The sequence below is a fragment of the Fringilla coelebs genome, assembly GCF_963513975.1.
Source record: "Fringilla coelebs genome assembly, chromosome: Z".
NCBI classification, from domain to species: domain Eukaryota; kingdom Metazoa; phylum Chordata; class Aves; order Passeriformes; family Fringillidae; genus Fringilla; species Fringilla coelebs.
Window position 1 is genome coordinate 2,057,473 of NC_140031.1, and position 17,935 is coordinate 2,075,407.

Sequence of the window (17,935 nt, forward strand, 5' to 3'; positions counted from 1 at the left end):
TAAAATTCTGCTGGCTTCAGGTTTTTTAGCTATAGCCTCAAATAAACAGCATCTCTCTAAAAATGAGAATTGTTGATAAGATCTATCACCTTTATCCCTTTTTGTATCTTCTGCTTTGCAAGTGCTCTTGGGGAAGGTTTAGGATGTCTTGGAGGATGTGCAGTGCTATGCGTAGACATGAGCTTGTTGATGCTGTGGCCATGAATATCTGGTCAATGCTTGCACATATTTGCTTGGATCTGCAAATCAGTGCTTCTGGCTTTTAACTGCATTGAGAAACTGATCCTAATTAAGCAGGCTATGTTGACTACCAGTAGGCTTTAATAGTTGGCATCTGAACATGAGTGAGGGGATTGTGGATTGATCTGTGTATATACTTCTTCAGCTGCTGATGTTTCTATTACAATTACTGCTGCCACAAGCTAAATTGTAAATGTCTTTCTATATTCATCGAGATGAGGTTGTGCTGTCACAGGTCATCATATCCTGTTCAGTGTTCTCCTGCAGTGTCTTTACCACCTAAACATATCAAATACAAGAACTTGGTTTTGGGCAGTGTGTTCCAGATGATATGAGGTCTATGTGTATTTTTTGACTCATGAAGATCAGTACAGTGCATTTCTTTAAACTATTTCATTCATGTAGGCTTTTTTGTTGTTATGGATTTTGATAGGGACATTATTCCTCTGGTTGAGATACATTGCATTAAAACAATTTTATTGCTTACTCATGAGTGTAGCACAAACTGTTTTCTATGGTCATTTGTTGTGGGCAGATCAATAATTTATTTGTATTTGTACCAGGACTTGATAGTCCAGTTTTTGTAGTAGTCTTACAGTTAACTGTTATTCCATTAAGGTAATGGAATAATGAACATCATCTGTGCCACGTAGATAAGGCAATACAAATGCTTGCAGATCTTCAGTAGTTGTGGTTGTCCTGTGTCCACATTTTTCTTGTGTATGTCAGTGTTTTCTGTCTTAGTGAATAAAGACAGTCAGTTTTGGCATTTTGTGTGAAAATTGTAAAGCCTTGCTACAACTCATTGTGTAGGTAATTTCTTGCCCAGAGTACAGGTTTTTTTGGAACTCAGTTTTTCCTGTTAAAGGAAATGATGAAATGGAAGAAATGAAGGCATACTGTGTACTGTTGCGTGCTGATAGCCACATTAAAGATTCTTATTGCCAGAATTGCACAGTATCGTATGAGGTGATGTTCCTTGTAAGCAGATAAAAAGTCAGGTTGAAACACCAGCTCTTAGAACCCTTTCCATTCAGGGAAAGATTCTAACAGAAGTATCTTTGATTCTACCATCTATAAACTTACCTGATCCTTTCTTTACCACATCAGTCCTCTGGTCAGTCCTAAAGAGTCCCAAAGCCCAGTTGTCCCAGGTTTAGTGTGTAGCGGCTTAGTCACATACCTGCTAGATTTGGTTTCCCTAAAAGTACTGGGTCTCAAAGAGCAGTTCTTATTCTTTGCAAATATTTTTTCAGCATGTCTCCTTTCTCTAAGAAATAGTTTTCTCTTGTTAGACCTCCACATCACCTGGGAATCTGAGCCAAACTGGTGCTTTATGTCCCTGAAGTCCCTTATAATAAATTCACTTACTTGTTGGAACTGCAAAAGTAACAATCTTCTGTTCGAGCATGGAGTGCTAAGGCCACAGAACATGATGATTAGCTATTGGGAGCTACTGTTGAAAAGTGTTGAAAAGATAAAAAACTAACTTTTGTATTGTTGACCAAATGTTCACTTGTTTCTGTCAACAAATTGTTTTGAGAACAGCAGTGAAAATGCTCTTTGGAATGAAAGTGTCCAGGAGAGAGGAAGTACATTAGCTTTGAACTTGTGTTTTGGAGTATATTTAAACACTGTCTGCACAGGAAACATTTAGGTACAGTGACACAGAAGCCAAATTATATTTTGAAAACAATGATGGCTTACCAGTGATACAGTGTACAGTGAGTTCAAAACCAAACCCCCTTGTCTGGTAAAATACAAAGCCTGAAGTGTGCTTCCAGGCTTCAGCTTGAGTGCTTACTGGAGGTGAAATGGTGGTACGTCTTGGCTGCCTCCCTCCCACATTTAATTAATAAATTAAATTTAATTAATAAATTAAATGTGCCTGGGAACATTCCCAGGCACTGTCCAACTGGCTCAAGAGTGCCTTGTCCATTCTCTTCAACCCTCAGCTAGGAGAGCAGGGGAGCTGCATCTGAATTGTCCACTGTGACTGGGTCCCAATGGTGTGCGACTCACAAACCTGGGAATGGTGTGGGAGAACAATAATTGGCACAGCCTGGTGCTGGGGAATGTCCTAGCTGCTTTCTAGCATACATGATCGCATTCCAGGGCCTGGGAATATTTCCAGACAAGGCTTGACTTATGAGTACAGATGTTAGTACTTGATTCTCCTGAAACCTTTGTGGACTTACGCATGGAAAGGACTCTTTGCATCACACAAGGTTTTGGACACTTCAGAAAGGTAGATTTAGGAGTGAGTGATTCCTGTTTATTTTGAGGCAGTAATTCTGCACTATTAAAAATCTGTACCTCCTGTCTTACTTTCAGATGGTTTCACTGGTGGTTAAAATATCTTTCAGAATTCAGTCACCTTTCCAGCACCACCTTTGAGGGATGAGTAGACATGCATGCCCTCTGTCAGGCAATGGTTTGTGTATGAATAAACATACTGCGACCTTTCATGGAAGTACTGTGTATTGAAGTATAGTTTTAGGTTTGTGAGCAATTTAGTTTTGATCTGGTGTGCATGTCTATGAATTTTAAGAGTCTTGATTTATTGCCTGGGTGATGTGGTGAGGGGCGGTCTTGCACCTTGGAGGCTATGGATCTTTTATGTCAGCAGGAAGTAGAGAAACTCTTTATTTCTTTAGATGTTTCTTCCAGCAAACAGTAAAATCTTTGTGAGCTGACTTCATTGATCATATGAAGTGATTTCCTACTGGCTCTTTCTTCTGTCTTTGATTGTGCATTACTGGACTTTAAGTGTAGTCCTGGTGTAGATGAAACAGTAAAACAGTAGTACTAATCCCAGCTCTAAGCAGACATGCATCCCAGAGGATAGCATGTCATGTAAACCAATGACTTTGGAGCAGTTTTCCTGCTCTGATTGATCACTTTTCTGTGTCTCTTGGCCTGTCCTCCCTCCATGGTGTTTTGAGCTTCATTCCAAGCTGTGGCTCTGTCACACAGTCCGCTTCAGGATACTGTTTGTCTTTCTGCAGGTTGTGGAATATGCTGTCAGCTTCAAATATTAATAGGGAGAAGAGTTAGCAATATAAAATACTGTTCCTATTCATCCTATTTTGTCAAGGGCTATGAACTCTCTTGCATGTAGTGTATTAAAAGCCTTGTGAACCAAATGCTTGGCATGTCATGCTTACACCAGTGATGCACCCCACAATTTTGGGAACGTGTAATCTGTGTGACAGCTCCACAGTTTTGGAGCACTGCTTTGTATGAAGGATCCATTGCTCAAAGGTAGTGAGCTGTCAGAGCTCACTGTGTCAATTAATATGCAGCAGTCTTTGTGTCTGCTGATTATTCTTCTAATTGCATGTAAAGATGATCTGTCTTAGCAGCAATAGTGGTGCATATTTAAGGACACAGTACAGTGCAGAGATGCTCCCTGCTGTCCATGTGTCTTCAGGGCAAAAGCTTCTGACTGCATTTCAAGAATGTGGAAAAGAGAGGCTGCAGGCCCTGCTGATGCAGCCATGGGCAGGATCTCTCTGCTCACTCGTTTGGAGAGGTGTGATGCTTCTTGAGACCTGGATGCAGCTTGTTCAGGATGGTTGCCTTTTCTGGAGAGCTGGATCTATGCCAGAGAATGTGCCTTCATCTCTGGCTCTCTGCTGCTCTCTACTAGGCAAACTCATCTAGTACAAGATTTTACTTGTATCTATAATCAGTAATATATCAAAAGGCCTTATTTTATTTAACATATTTATTTGTGATAAAAGCAGGCTGTTGCCACCCACAGTTACACTCTCCTTTGTAATGCTCATATAACTACAGTGAAGAGAAGTGATTGGACTAAAAAGTAACTCAGAACATGTATTTTCAGTCATGTTTGTTCTCTGGTCAGATAGCCAGTTTATTGATTTTGGTTGCTTCTCACTGGCTTGCACATTTCAGCCTCATTGGGATGGCATTAGAAATGAAGTGTGTGGTAGAGCAAGAAGGAAGCAAGACCCATTCATTGCCTTCACCAGTTGCCAACACTTAGGTTTTATTAAAAGTCACTGTGGAATTGAGGTGGTTGTCAGCCCTGAAAGTGGTTTCAAGTCTAGTGAAGTGGTGTCTGCTCTTTTGTTTTGTAACACTAATGAATTTTCCCTGTGTAATGAGAAGAAATAAAAACATCAACCTCACTTTTCTTTTTTTAAGCACTCAATCCAAACTTGAGTGTTATCAGCTAAACTTGGTAATTTAAATTTCAGTCACAACATTTGTATTTAAAATCGGAAGTTTGGTGACCTTGGATTCTTCCTGTTGCAACTTTCCAGAGGCTGTTAATTTTAAAGGTAACACAGCAACCAGCCAACTTCAGGCTGCATATTTAGGGAGGAGAGATACAAGTTGCTTATGAAACAAATTCTCTCAATTTCTGAAGTGAGAGTATATTAGTATGTTGCTTATAGAAAATAGTGTTTTCAGTGGCCACTGAGCAAGTATGTTATAGAACTGAGCTTCATTTATGTTTCTGAAAGTCTGCTGCCTGTTTACAATGCTGTGCTGTTTTCTTGCTTTGTTAAAATTGCCTCTGCTCTAGTTTGAGTCTGTGACTGAATGTTCCTTTATCTTTCTCATTGTGATCTGCTCTTTGAGCCAGTTTGGTAAAGGCTTAGCTGCCTTTCCTTTTCTCCTGCTTGATTTAGCAATTAAAGTTATGTGATAGTTGAATCTTAAGGTATTATGCTGTAAAACATTCTGTTTTGTATACTACGTGAAAGAATATTTAGCTGTTTAATCAAGGAGAGTACAGAAAACAGCTAAATATCATCTGTAATGTGTTTTTCTTCAGACTTTGAATTTCTGTTTTTCAGAATAACAGCAAATTAGTCTGTGCATGGAAAATGAGATTAATGCTGAAGTGGTAATACTTGATTGAGATGTTCAGTTTTATATATGCATGGCCTTTGTTTGAAGTCTTAGGGCATTTTATGTTTAGAAACAAAAACAAAAAACCAAACCAAAACAAAATCAAACGAAAACCAACCCAACCCAGGAACTACCTTTGAAAATTGAATTTTGTAAAGAACTAGGCTGAGGAAGTTTTGCCTGTTTTAAGGAACATTGCAACTGTATCAATTACTTGAAACCTGAGAACTTATTCACCTTTAAAAACATTTATCATTTACCTTGAATCACTTGTTCCATTTTGATAGCCTCCTTCATATAGAAAATATAGCATGAGATGTCAGTTTAAATGCCAGTCTAACTGTGCTCTATCTTCTATGTGAAAGGAAGTATTCTGTACATTTTTCCATGTTTGACATCATGGTGTTTTGAATAACCATGTTCCATATTCATATCAATTTTTTGTTTTTGTTTTCAATTTATGCACAGCACTTGCTCTGAAATTTGGGGACTGAGTACAACAAACACGATAGATCAGTGGGATACAGCAGGCCTTTACAGCTTCTCTGAACAAACCAGGTGAATATTCTGCCCTCTCTCGCATCATAAAAATCTTGTGGGAGGGATTGGCTTTGGAGGGTCTGTAATGGGATGCTTTAGCTATAAAATAGACTAAAATGATTCCTAGACCTCTCATGGTACAGCATTTTGAAGTATTTCCTTGCCAATGTAGAAATCAGTGTGTTCACAGCTGATGTTTTGACCAATGAAACTCTTAATTCTACTATTACTCCTTTTTCATGCCAGTGCTATTGAAAGAATGGGAAGACTTGTTAAATGCAAGCTCTAATGTGATTTGGTATTTATATTAACAAAATTGGAGAACTTAATTCTTTAGACCTAATCTTACAAAGTGTTTAAACTGCTTTGTATGCCACAAGCTTTCAGTTAAATCTTGCTAATTGGCTCAGATACGAGCTACTAAAGAATTGTTTCTAAATTCTTCAGTACTTAATGGTGGGCAAATTCTAAACAGGGTCTTTATTTTTTCATGTCACATTACTTGATTTGTGTATTGAGGTTTGTCTCCCATCCCATAACAATCATAAACATCTGCATTTGTGTAAGCATATGCAGTCTGTCTTAAAACTAGCAAAACATTTTCAGCTGGTAGCAAGGCAGATGAAGTGAAGAAGATAAACTGTACAGCCCTTACAAGATGTGTATTCATATGTTTTGCATTGCAGTTATACTGCCATGTGGATCACTTGGGCAGCTGACTGCTTATAGGCTTATTTGCAGTCCTTTGGGAATTCTTATGCTTAAAACCATAAAGCATCCATGCCACAGCAAAGCCTTGAGGTGCCTTTAGCAGTGGAAGGGACCATTAAGTGTGTGATTTTATTTTTAACAACTGTCTTCTGCATTTAAAAAAAAAAGCATATGAAGCAATCATTCTAAATACTTGGTTGTATGTAAGTGGCTTTTAATGAACTCTAAATTCACTGGCAATAATTTGAGCAGCTCAAACACAAGCTGACTTTGCTTGATACGATCATTTTCATTGCATTTGAAGCCTTTCAATTAGAGTTATAGATGTCACTAGCAGAGTCAATGCACTGAATTCTGCGAATGAGCTAGCCATGTGTGTACTCTGTTGCTGGAGTGATCGAGGCAGCACGCAGTCTGTAAATGCTTCTCCACATCTTTCCCCTGCAGATCTCTCGATGGCCGTCTGCAGGTGTCTCACCGCAAGGGATTGCCACATGTCATTTACTGCCGCCTGTGGCGCTGGCCAGACCTTCACAGCCACCATGAACTTAAGGCAATTGAAAACTGTGAATATGCTTTTAATCTTAAAAAGGATGAAGTATGTGTAAACCCTTACCACTACCAGAGAGTGGAGACACCAGGTAGGAGGGCTGCTTCTGAGTTTCTGTGTCAGCATCTGTTTATGTTTATTCAGCATACTGTTTTAAATGAAAAACAAGAGAAAAGTGATGTCCTCTCTTGATAGAAGTTCAAGATTTTTTTTGAGATTGTATCCCTGAAAGTTTTTAATAGTAAAGTTACTGAAAAATCTTTACGAATGTGTTTATAAAGACTTCCAGTACTGCTAGCAGTTTCCAGCTGGCCAGGTGCAGTTCTCACTGGATAGGACAAAAAAGTTGATTTACCTTTGCTAATGTGGAATGGTCTTATTTAAGGCACCCCAGGAATCCCATCTCTTCCAGTGAACTAGCTGTGCAAATGTAGTATTAGCAGTGCTGAGTTTCAGAAGATTTCAAAACATCTGAAGAAACTCTTAGATGGTTTAGATTTATTTTTTTCATTTTAGGTCACAAAATTGTGTATTTTGATTACCAGTAATTTTTGAATTTTGTCTTTCCAGTCCTGCCTCCCGTGCTTGTGCCGCGGCACACTGAGATCCTGACGGAGCTGCCACCTCTGGACGACTATACCCATTCCATTCCTGAGAACACTAACTTTCCAGCTGGGATTGAACCACAGAGCAATTACATACCAGGTATTTTCTTAACTCCCACTCTAGACAGCGTGTTCTTACATTGTGCCACTGGAACAAAGATGGTAATTTCATCCTTGTAAATGATCAAATTAATTGAAATATGCACTAGTAAATTAGATTTAGTTGATTTCGTGTATTAATTACAGTGCAAATACCTAAACACTGTTGTTTGCAGAACATGATCCTGCATGAAACCATATTGCTGTCATTTCACAATAGCTGACTTGGTTTCAGTAGCTTGTTTGAGATTCCGAATGCTAATAAGTCCACAGTAGATTTTCGCCTTCTGCTTTAAGCGTCTTTCACAAACATGCAGGGGTTGCCAAATGCTGTACATTTGAGATTGAGTAATAAACTGATGCTCAATCTCATCCTATGTAATATCTAGAGAAAACTTTTAAGTTGCAAAGCAGTGACTTAAGTGTCTTGATCTGTAGTTCACATCAGTAGTGGTCTGCTTTAGCTTTTTGTTACTATTGTGTGCATACTGTTTTATCTTTCTAGTATGAAAGAGCAACCCAACAATATTGAACTGGTAAGGAATTTTTCCTCCCTCTTTTTTCCCCTTTTCCACCCCAAAACAAACAATGCTGATCTGCTGCACCTGAAACCCTGTTACCCTCATTGAAACGTAAAATCAGTGACCTTTTTTTCCTGCCCCAACTTCCTGTTTCCTATCTCTTCAGGAAGTTACATGGAGTGCAAAACCAAGTAAAGCTGAAGTTTGCTCATAAATGTTTAATGCATTCATGTTACAAATAAGCTGAAAATTCACATCTGGAGTCTCTGAAAGAATGAGATGACTGCCCCAAAACTCAAATATGTGCAATGTGCAAGTTGTACATACAGGTCTTAAACAGAATGTTGCTTGTGTTTTCTTTAAATACATCCAAGAATTGAAATGGCATTAAACAATCAATTAATTTGACCTTTCTGTTTAATTTTGGCCACATCTGTTTCCACCTTTATAGAGCAATTGAAAGCACAAGAAGTTAGTGTTGTTTTCTTAACTTGCATATACTTTTAACTTGCACACTGAGGGCTTTTGGTAAGATTTGCAAACAGCTTACTGGAAAGCCACTTTCTGCAAATCCAGTGCTATGGAAATGAGCTAAAGTAGTTATTTGCAGGAAGTTTGCTCAAGGTGATTGTAGGAATTCACATGATCTTCAAATGTTTATGCAGGTAAAACCACACCTCCTCCTCTTTGTCACTGACACCCTCCTCCTGTGCTCCTATGGTGGTATCTTACTTTTGACCTTGCTGACTTAATCTGGAATGCTTGTCTGGTTTCTGATAAGCCTTGTGTGTCTTGATAGCCTTTCTCAGAGAGCCGTTTGGTAGGGCAGGTTCACGTCTGGTAGCTTTGTACCCCAGACCTGTCTCAGTACTTAATCTGCAAGAGAGCTCGGTGGTCACAAAGGTGTAGAGTGGCCTTTGGGAGCTGCATGTTCCAGTTCAGGTTCTGGGAGGGCTGAGTTGCATCATCCACACTTCTGGCAGCACTCAAGCTCCACTACAAATTTTTGGCATCCCACCTGAGTGTTCATTTCCAGCTGTGTGGTGTTCAACCTCTGACCCTAAACTGCTAATAGTACTGGGTAGAGTAAATCTTCTCTCTTTGGGCAGAGACTAGACATGGAAAAAAAATCTGTGCCAAAGAGCCTAGATTAGCAACTGGAAACAGGAGTCATCGGTTGGATTAGAAATGTGTATTGACCTTTTGCCACAGCTGTGGGCTTAGCTGTAGCTAATGATTTGGAGAAGGGTGGAGTCCCCTTTATCACAATGAATGCTGTAAAAATCTTCAAAATGGATATGATTTTTGTTATCATATTTTTTACTAGTGATGATTTCCTTTAATTGTCCTTTTAAATTGAATTCTGTAATGTCTATATTTAGCACACAGAATGAATCAAAGATAAAATTCTCTCAGTTAATTTTAATTTATTCAACTGACTTAATCTAGTTTCCTCTCACTAGTTTCCTTCTGATCTCACAATATTGCAGTACATCTCAGACATGATGTTTGTTATAACTTTATTTTATTTCTTAAGCAAAAAGGCTTTATCTTTAAATTTCTACTGTTTAGTAATAGTGTAATTAAAAGTGTTTAACCCCTGGAAGTTTCAGAGACAATTCTAAGGTGATTGTAGAGATAGTTAGCTTCAAACACTTTCACTAAAGAAACACAGGTTTTGCCTCTAATATGTAGGAAAAGACATTTGCCCAGTTCAAAGAAATTTATTTCCCGAAAGGCAGTTCGTTAACTCGTTATCTGGATTACAAAGAACATCTTGAGTGGAGAAAAGGAACATGCATACTCTCCTGGGTTTTGAAGATATTTCTGAGGAATTAGACACTGTTTCTGGTATCAGAACGCTTCAAAGATGGTACTGAATTTGCTTTGGTCTGTGAAATTCTGTCTTTAAAGAAAGCTTGTTAAAAGAGTAGATGATAGTTTTAATAGAGCTTAGAAGTATTAGTGGTAACAATAACAGAACTTGTGCAGTGCTCTAAGTTAATATAGTTATAAATGAGTCAAATCAGCTGTTGTGTATGCAAGAAATATGTATTTGGGGACTGAACTGAAAAACAACCTTTAAATCTAACAACTTCAGTAAGGTGTGGGAGGGTATCTGATCTGATGGTTATCCTACATAAAGACAGCTCACATTATTTTTTGTGGAAATCACCAGATGGTTTTTTTCATTTGTAATTCTACTAAATATGAAAGCTGTTGATCACAATTGCAAAATTGTTACTCGTTGTAGTGACAGCATCTTGTCTTAAATGGAACAAACAAGGATTTTGGTATTTATATAACAAATTTCAGCAACTGACTGACATACAAAAGGAGACATTTTACATACCAATAAGGCAGGTAACATGTTTCAAGTCCTACTGTAAGGAAAAAGGGACAGCAAAATGACATTCCGATTCAGTGTTCAGGTAGGTGTAACAGAGCTCATGAAGATGTCATGACAAAATGCACAAGACTTAGATCTTACAATAGTTTGTCTAGTCATTTTACAAATTGGTGGATTTTCTTTTTTTTTTATAAGAAACACCTCCTCCAGGATATATCAGTGAAGATGGAGAAACAAGTGACCAGCAGCTGAACCAAAGCATGGATACAGGTAACATTTATTTTTCATCGCTTTCAAGGCTTTGTATTACTGGCTGTGATCCCTCTGCATAGGAGCATGAATTCAGGCCAAAAGATGATTGCAGTTTTCCTCTGTAAAGCCTGGTGTTTTATGCCTAAAATACCACTTTTCAGTCTTTAATGAACAAAGCAGTTTTTTGCCAGGGAAATGCTTCTAAAACATTATGTGACATATTAAGTACATTACATTTGTTCTGTAACCAAAGCATACAAGTCTAATTAAGACTTGACCAGAAACCCTTAAAATAGATTTTAATAGCTAATTGGTTTCAACCATTCCCCAGCAAACAGGTTCATTGAAGCACAATGTCTGTTGGCCTAAACAAGGTACAGACAGTCTGCATTCTGAGAACCTGTCTCTAACTCTGACAAACTTACCATTTCTGCCATGTTTCAAATTAGTTCTTGTGTGGAAAGTTCTGTGGCAAGAGTAACGGCATTTGTGCCTTTGTATGTAAGAGTTTCTAGATAATGTGGTTGACCTTAGACTTGGACAAAGCACAGTTAATGTGCTGGGTTAGAACCTCCTGCTGTGTGTTGGCAGACTTGAGTGTGCTTGGTTAGCTAATGTTAGCAACCATTTTCAGTAAGTTGGAATCCGCTGCACCAGTTTCTGTAAGAACTGCAATATTTTCCCACTATGTGACAATAAATACCTTAATTAAAACAGCCTGACATCAGCAGTCACTGTAGGAATGTTTCTGTGAAAGCCTTTCTGTATTTTGCCACCTTGTGTGCAAATTGTGTTGGAGAGTTCATGTTTTTACGAGCATTTAAATTCCTCCTGCTGCGAAAGAATTATTTCCTCAAATGAGGAAATCTAGCTTGCTCTTTTCTAGCGATCATAGAATCATAAATTATAGAATGGTTTGGGATAAAAGGGACCTTAGAGACCGTCTCTTTCCACCAGGGACACCTTCCACTACCCCATGTTGCTCCCAGCCCTGTCCAGCCTGGCCTTGGACACTTCCAGGTATGGGGCGGTCACAGCTTCTCTGGGAAACCTGTGCCAGGGCCTCACCATCCTCAGCATAAAGATTTTTTTTTCCCAATATCTAATCTAAATCTCTCCTCTTTCAGTTTGAAGCCTTTCCCTCTCGTCCTGTCACTACCTGCTCTTGTAAACAGTCCATTTCCAACTTTCTTGAAGGCTCCCTTCAAATACTGGAAAGTCTTTTTCAAGATAAACCTTTTCCTTTGAGAACAGAGAGGCAATGTCTTGCTTGTCTCATCGACTCTTTCTTACCTGTTTTTTTACTGAATTTGGGAAGTCACTACCTTCTCACTGGAGAAGGGCATAGATAATGTTGAGAGCGTGCACAAAGCAGCAGAGTTCTGCCAATGCTAAGTTAATAGAGTCTTTACAAGGAGGGGTGGGTACCCAGAAGTCTGGAAGATTGAGTGAAATCCTAATTCAGAGTAAGTGTATGATATTCCAGAAAACTGAGGTTTCTTATTCTGAAAAACTTCAGTGAAAACCTGATGTAGATAATGGTTATGCCTGCTGATCTGAAATAACAAAAACCATTTGCTCTGATACCTGTCTGTTTTGCTTCAACAGGATCTCCAGCAGAGCTGTCTCCTAGTACTCTCTCTCCAGTTAATCATAGCCTGGGTAAGCTGGAAATACTTACAATTATTTCTCCATGTGTAGTGACTCTTCATTATATATGTAATTACTTTAAAAGTGAAAATGTGCTGTAAGAAATTAAGAGCTATATTAAGAGGTCACTGTTGTGTTGGCTTCCTGATGTTAAGCATAATGGGGCTGGGTTAATCACTTGTTGAGAATTACTCTATTTCTGTACCTGTTGAGCTTGTAGCAAAGAGAAGGAGTGGTATCTTTATGTGTGCAGGAATAGCATTTATGAAATGAATAGTTTAAAAGGATGTTTGCCTCTCCGTAATGCTGCCCAGACTTGCTGTCTCCCTTGTGTGTGTGTTCTGCTGCTCTTCTCATGTCCTGTTTCACCTGTAACCACAGCACAGTGGTTGCTCCCACAGTAGTAGCCCACCTGCTTTGATCCAGTGCTATTGCTATGTGTCTGTGTAAGTGCCGCAGGAAGATCAGATTGCCATGGGTTTGTTTAAGGCATGGTGACAGGATGTGACAGGAAAGTGCAGAACGCTGAGTAAGTAATTAGGGTAGGTAAAAAGGGGAAGGAGTGAAGAAAAAAAACTGAAGATACACAGGGAAGAGTCTCTAGTAGGGGACAATAAAGTAGCTTAGAACTACCTTTATCTAAAGAGACAGTGTAATACAAAAGAACATGATTTTCATATTATTTTTTTTTCCTTTTTGTTGTTCAGTATTTGATAGTTTAATCTTTTCTTTAATGCTGCCAAAATGTTTGCAAGCTACAGAAAAGGCAACAGGAATGTCTCAACGTCTGGCGCTCAGAGCACCATTAGCTTAATCATTTTGCCGAGCAAAATGCAAGTACTGAACTAAATGAGCTGTGGTCAGATTAGATCATCCCTTCTTCCCCTCCTCCTTCCCTTGTGTGGAAGATTGAATTCCATTCTATTTACTGAAGTAGGTAAAAAGGACAGCAAGCAAAATATAGTTTGAGTAGTTTGAGGAGACTACTGCTGTCATTTCTGGGAGAGACAAATAGCAGGGTAGATCGGTCTACTTTCAGCCTCAAAATCTGTGTTAAGTTTGGTTTTTAAAATTTTTTTTTAGACTTGCAACCAGTTACTTACTCGGAGCCTGCGTTTTGGTGTTCAATAGCATATTATGAGTTGAATCAAAGAGTGGGAGAAACCTTCCATGCGTCTCAGCCTTCCCTGACTGTAGATGGCTTTACAGATCCATCAAATTCAGAGCGATTTTGTCTAGGTCTGCTTTCCAATGTAAACAGAAATGCTACAGTGGAAATGACAAGGCGACATATAGGTAAAGATCTCTGACCTTTTAACTATTTAATTTCATTTTGTTGGTTAAATTATCTGGAATGACCCAGGTAGGATGTGTGTTGGGTTCCTTTCACCCTTGTGCAGCCAGCCATCAGCTGTATCTCTCAGGGCTTGTCAAGGATAGTTTGGTCTCTCTGGCTGAGAACAGAAGGGGAAAGACACAGTCACTGCTTCTGAAATTACGGAGAAATGTAGCGGCTTCTGCTGCTGAAGCCAGTTTGAACTGGGAAGAGATGCAGTGATGTCTGAAGCTGAAAGGGGCTGCCTTTCTTCCCTCTGTAGCCCCATAGCTGGTGGCAGCTGCAGTCACACAGCTGTCACGCTCAGGGCAGCACAGGAGGAAGCCATTCTACTGTGTGGCACTCCTGTAGCTCACATTGCTGTTAGTGCCTTCTGGAAAATGATGGTGCACCAAAGCATCCCAGGGCGCAGATTTGTGGCTACCAGCATCCTCAATGGACCGCTCTGCCCTGGGCCGCATTTGTATTCAGAATTGCTTGTAATTGAAATTTAAGCTTTAATTACAAAATATTCCCATGTTGCTTAGTTTACTGTAGTTTATAAAATGCAGAATTGACACTGATAAAATGAAATTCTGGATTCTTTTCTGGAATGGGAAAAGCTGCTATTGAGAACCCATTGTTTTGACATGATTAAGGTTTTCTTTGTAATGGTTAGTCAAGAATGTTGTTTTCCACAATGCAGTGTCTTGACTTCGGGTTCTTCACTAAACTACCTTCATTCTTTCTTTTTTTTTTTCTGGATACTTTCATTAGCAACATTTACAAGATTTTTTTGGTTGTTATTTTTACTTGCAGTAAAATTTGAACCTCTTCTGTAGAACTGACTCCTTTTATGCCAAGTCCAAATGCCAAATTCAGATGCTTGTCTAATAAAATTTTAAATGTGCAGAAACCCAGGCTGTGCCTGTGCTGACTGGTCAAAATGATCAATGATGAGGAAAAGCAAAAATCTCATGAGCCCTTACTCTTTAATAGAGGGAGCTCACATTTTGTTTGAAAAATTGTTTTAACAAAAAAGGCGAATGGAAATTATGGCCTCTAAAGTATCTGTTAATTATAAATAGTTCTCTCTGGGAGATCATTTGCACATTATTTACTTTCTGCTAGAAATAAACCATTCAGATTTGTTTTCCACTTAGAGACAGAACAAAATAACAATATAGAGGTGGAAAATTGAGATTTTTTTTCTTCACAGTTTTTTTTTTTTTTTGGTAATAGGGCTAAATGAAGTCATATTGTTTTTGTTAAAGCAGCACAGGGGTATGCAGTGGGTTGTGAAATAGTGTGGGTGTATGTAAGCAGAGAGTGTTGCAGTGGTGATCTTATGTTTTCCCTTTTGACCATAGTGGCCTGTGCTATTTCACATACAATGCTTTAATATTAGCACAATTTTTAATTCTGTTTTTATGAACACTGCTTCTGAGCTTGGATTTGGTTACAAGCCATTATACGGCTGGAAAAGGCTCTTTTGAGCCAAAATTTTCACCAAAAATTGAGCCAACTTTTGACCAAAAATTATTCTGCTTTTCCTTCATATATTTTGCATTCGTGGGAGAAAAATGCAATTTGATTGTGTTCTGCTCCTGCTAAGCTGTCAGCACAGCAGTGAGGTCGTGTAGGTAATTGATTTCTGTTTGTGTTGTAAAGAAAAACCGTGCCTTTCTCTGAAAAATAAACCCCCTTGTTCCCTAATCTGCTTGTGTCATACCATAACTAGAGTTCCTTTGGATTTTACTACAGGCAGGGGAGTGCGTCTGTATTACATTGGTGGAGAGGTTTTTGCTGAGTGCCTGAGTGATAGCGCAATCTTCGTTCAGAGCCCCAACTGTAATCAAAGATACGGCTGGCATCCTGCAACTGTGTGCAAAATTCCTCCAGGTTAGTGGCCTATCAAAGGTCTTGAATGAAAATACCCAGTGGAGGTGTTCACTGAATGACATTTTCCTTTTTTATAATTTCTTCATAGATTCAGGCTTCTGTGTAGCAAATGTAAGTGTATTCACTGACTGTACCTTTTTGACTCTTTATAGGATGCAATCTAAAAATCTTTAATAACCAAGAATTTGCTGCTCTTCTGGCTCAATCTGTGAATCAGGGCTTTGAAGCAGTTTATCAGCTTACTAGAATGTGTACCATAAGAATGAGCTTTGTTAAAGGATGGGGGGCTGAATACAGGTAAGAAAAGAACCTCCTTTGTTCTTAAATTTAGAATTAATAGTTTTTGTTCTTTCACTAGTATACCATTTCTGTCTGGCTTGAAAGCCATTCATACACCCTTCTTGCTGCTATTGTGGATATGCTGTCTGCAAATTGAACCCATATTTTCTTTTTTTTTCCCCCTCAGCTATGGAACTGCTAAGTTACAAAGTCCATAAACTGATTTTAGTGTTGCATTGAAGCCAACTGTTGAGCAAGGAATGTTGTCAAAGTTCCGTTCCCTTGCTCAGCCCTGCTGGCTTGCATGTTATGGTGAAATCTGCGCCATCATCTCAAAGTTCCACAGTTTATGCTGTGAGATTATTTGCTGTGTGTTAGACTTGCAGTCATTCTGGTCTCTGTCCTGCTCTGCATGTAGCATGAGTTCCTCAGGCTGTGGTGCAGGATGGGGTTGGTGGTGCCCAATGCAGAGACTTGCAGTGCCTCTTGCAGAATGGAATAGCTGGAGAGCATGCATCTAAGGGATGGCAAGTATTTTGGAACTTGCAGTGGAAAAAGCTTTGCAGGAGTAAGATGACTGTGTTTATGTAGTAAAACTTCTAAAAACAGTTCTTTGAGTGGAAAGAAATAGCCTTCTGTCTGCTTTTGAATAAATTCCAGTTGTGTTCTCTATTAGCGCAAATGAAAAGTGGTAGTTGAGGACAGTTCCTGTTTTTAATGCAGTATGGAAATACAAGAAGAAAAGGAATTGACTTCTAACTGAGAAGTTCTAAAGATTTCATTATTCTGGAGAACTAGACCTGTGGTTTTAAACAAATCTCTTCAACCTTTCTAGAAATTGTGCACTGAAAGAGTGAAGTCTGACATGTCAATACCCTAATGCAATACATAATGATTTTTTTTAAAGCCATATTTTTTCTAGAGTTGAATAATGGTGTGTAGGCTCCACTTGCGTTGATTCCTTTATCTGCTCTTGAAATACATACATGTAAATAGCAGTGTCAGTATGTGGGGGAGGTTTCTCAGCTAAATGAAGCCAATTTTGTAGTAGTCTAATGAGATGAAATGAGAAATTTGAGTAATGGAATAAATTGGTACCTCTTTGTTAGGAAGAGGTACACAGGAAAAAAATCTGGCTCAGGTTTAAAGGGCTATTGGATTTGGCTCTGAAGGAGCATGTATACACTTAGGCATAATTAAATACAACATTCAAATCTGAGCAGAAGAAAGGCTTAATCAGTCAGATTATATAAAGGCATCTTGAAGTGAGTGTAAGTGCTGGTTTAAAACTGTGGGGAGGCTTTTGTTAAAGTTACTTCTGAGTGGGGAGAATGTTGGGGGTTGGTCTGTAAACTTTGGAGACCATAGGATTGAAAAAGCTGCAGTGATAGTACTGCCAAACAGCACAAAAACTAGTTACGACTCATGATGAACTAATTTCTTTGCACCTCTCTTTAAGATGATGCTAATAAATTAATGATACACAAAGTTTGTAAATATACTGCAGCTGGGATTAGAGCAAGAAGAGGTGGCTCCAGTGACACAACCTTGATTCAAATTAATGTAGCTTGACTTGTTGAAATGGATCAGGAAACACTGTAAGCCCCATCACTGATGTTAAAACATCTGTGCTTCATTATTATGTGAAAAAAGCATTTCTCATAGAACAGGCTTAGGCAAAGGCAAAGCATTACTTGCATTTTGAGTATATATGCATAAATGTGCAGGTACAGCAAGGTGATATGTTTTATAGGCTTGGTAGACACAATACCTTTACAAAGCTTTTTGCTTTGTTACATGTTTGCTTTTTTACAAATTGGGGATGGTAGAAGTTCAGATCACCGGTCAAATGTTCATGTTAGCACAGGAACTATCCAGGTCCAGGATAATTTTCTAAAGAAAGTTCATCAGAGGTAATTTGTGATCTTTGAACTGGAAGTCTTTGGGTTGAAGAAGTTGAGTTTCTAGCTTTAAGATGGTTGCTCAGTGACTGTCACTATTTTACTAGCTTTTACCAGTGTGGTGCCAAGGGAG

The 17,935-nt window shown here is 38.7% G+C and overlaps 1 protein-coding gene across 2 annotated transcripts in view; it reads left to right on the forward strand.

The window, feature by feature from the left end:
• Positions 1–17,935, forward strand: part of SMAD2 (SMAD family member 2) — a 49,702-nt gene that overhangs the window by 27,875 nt on the left and 3,892 nt on the right. Inside the window, exons 3-10 of one of the 2 annotated variants that reach the window (XM_084225835.1) lie at positions 5,596–5,685; positions 6,826–7,019; positions 7,499–7,633; positions 10,699–10,773; positions 12,364–12,417; positions 13,489–13,701; positions 15,485–15,622; positions 15,775–15,919. In XM_084225835.1, the coding sequence (XP_084081961.1) occupies positions 5,596–5,685; positions 6,826–7,019; positions 7,499–7,633; positions 10,699–10,773; positions 12,364–12,417; positions 13,489–13,701; positions 15,485–15,622; positions 15,775–15,919 (1,044 nt within the window). The remainder of the gene's footprint in view (positions 1–5,595; positions 5,686–6,825; positions 7,020–7,498; positions 7,634–10,698; positions 10,774–12,363; positions 12,418–13,488; positions 13,702–15,484; positions 15,623–15,774; positions 15,920–17,935) is intronic. The other variant, XM_084225836.1, reaches the window with a different exon arrangement.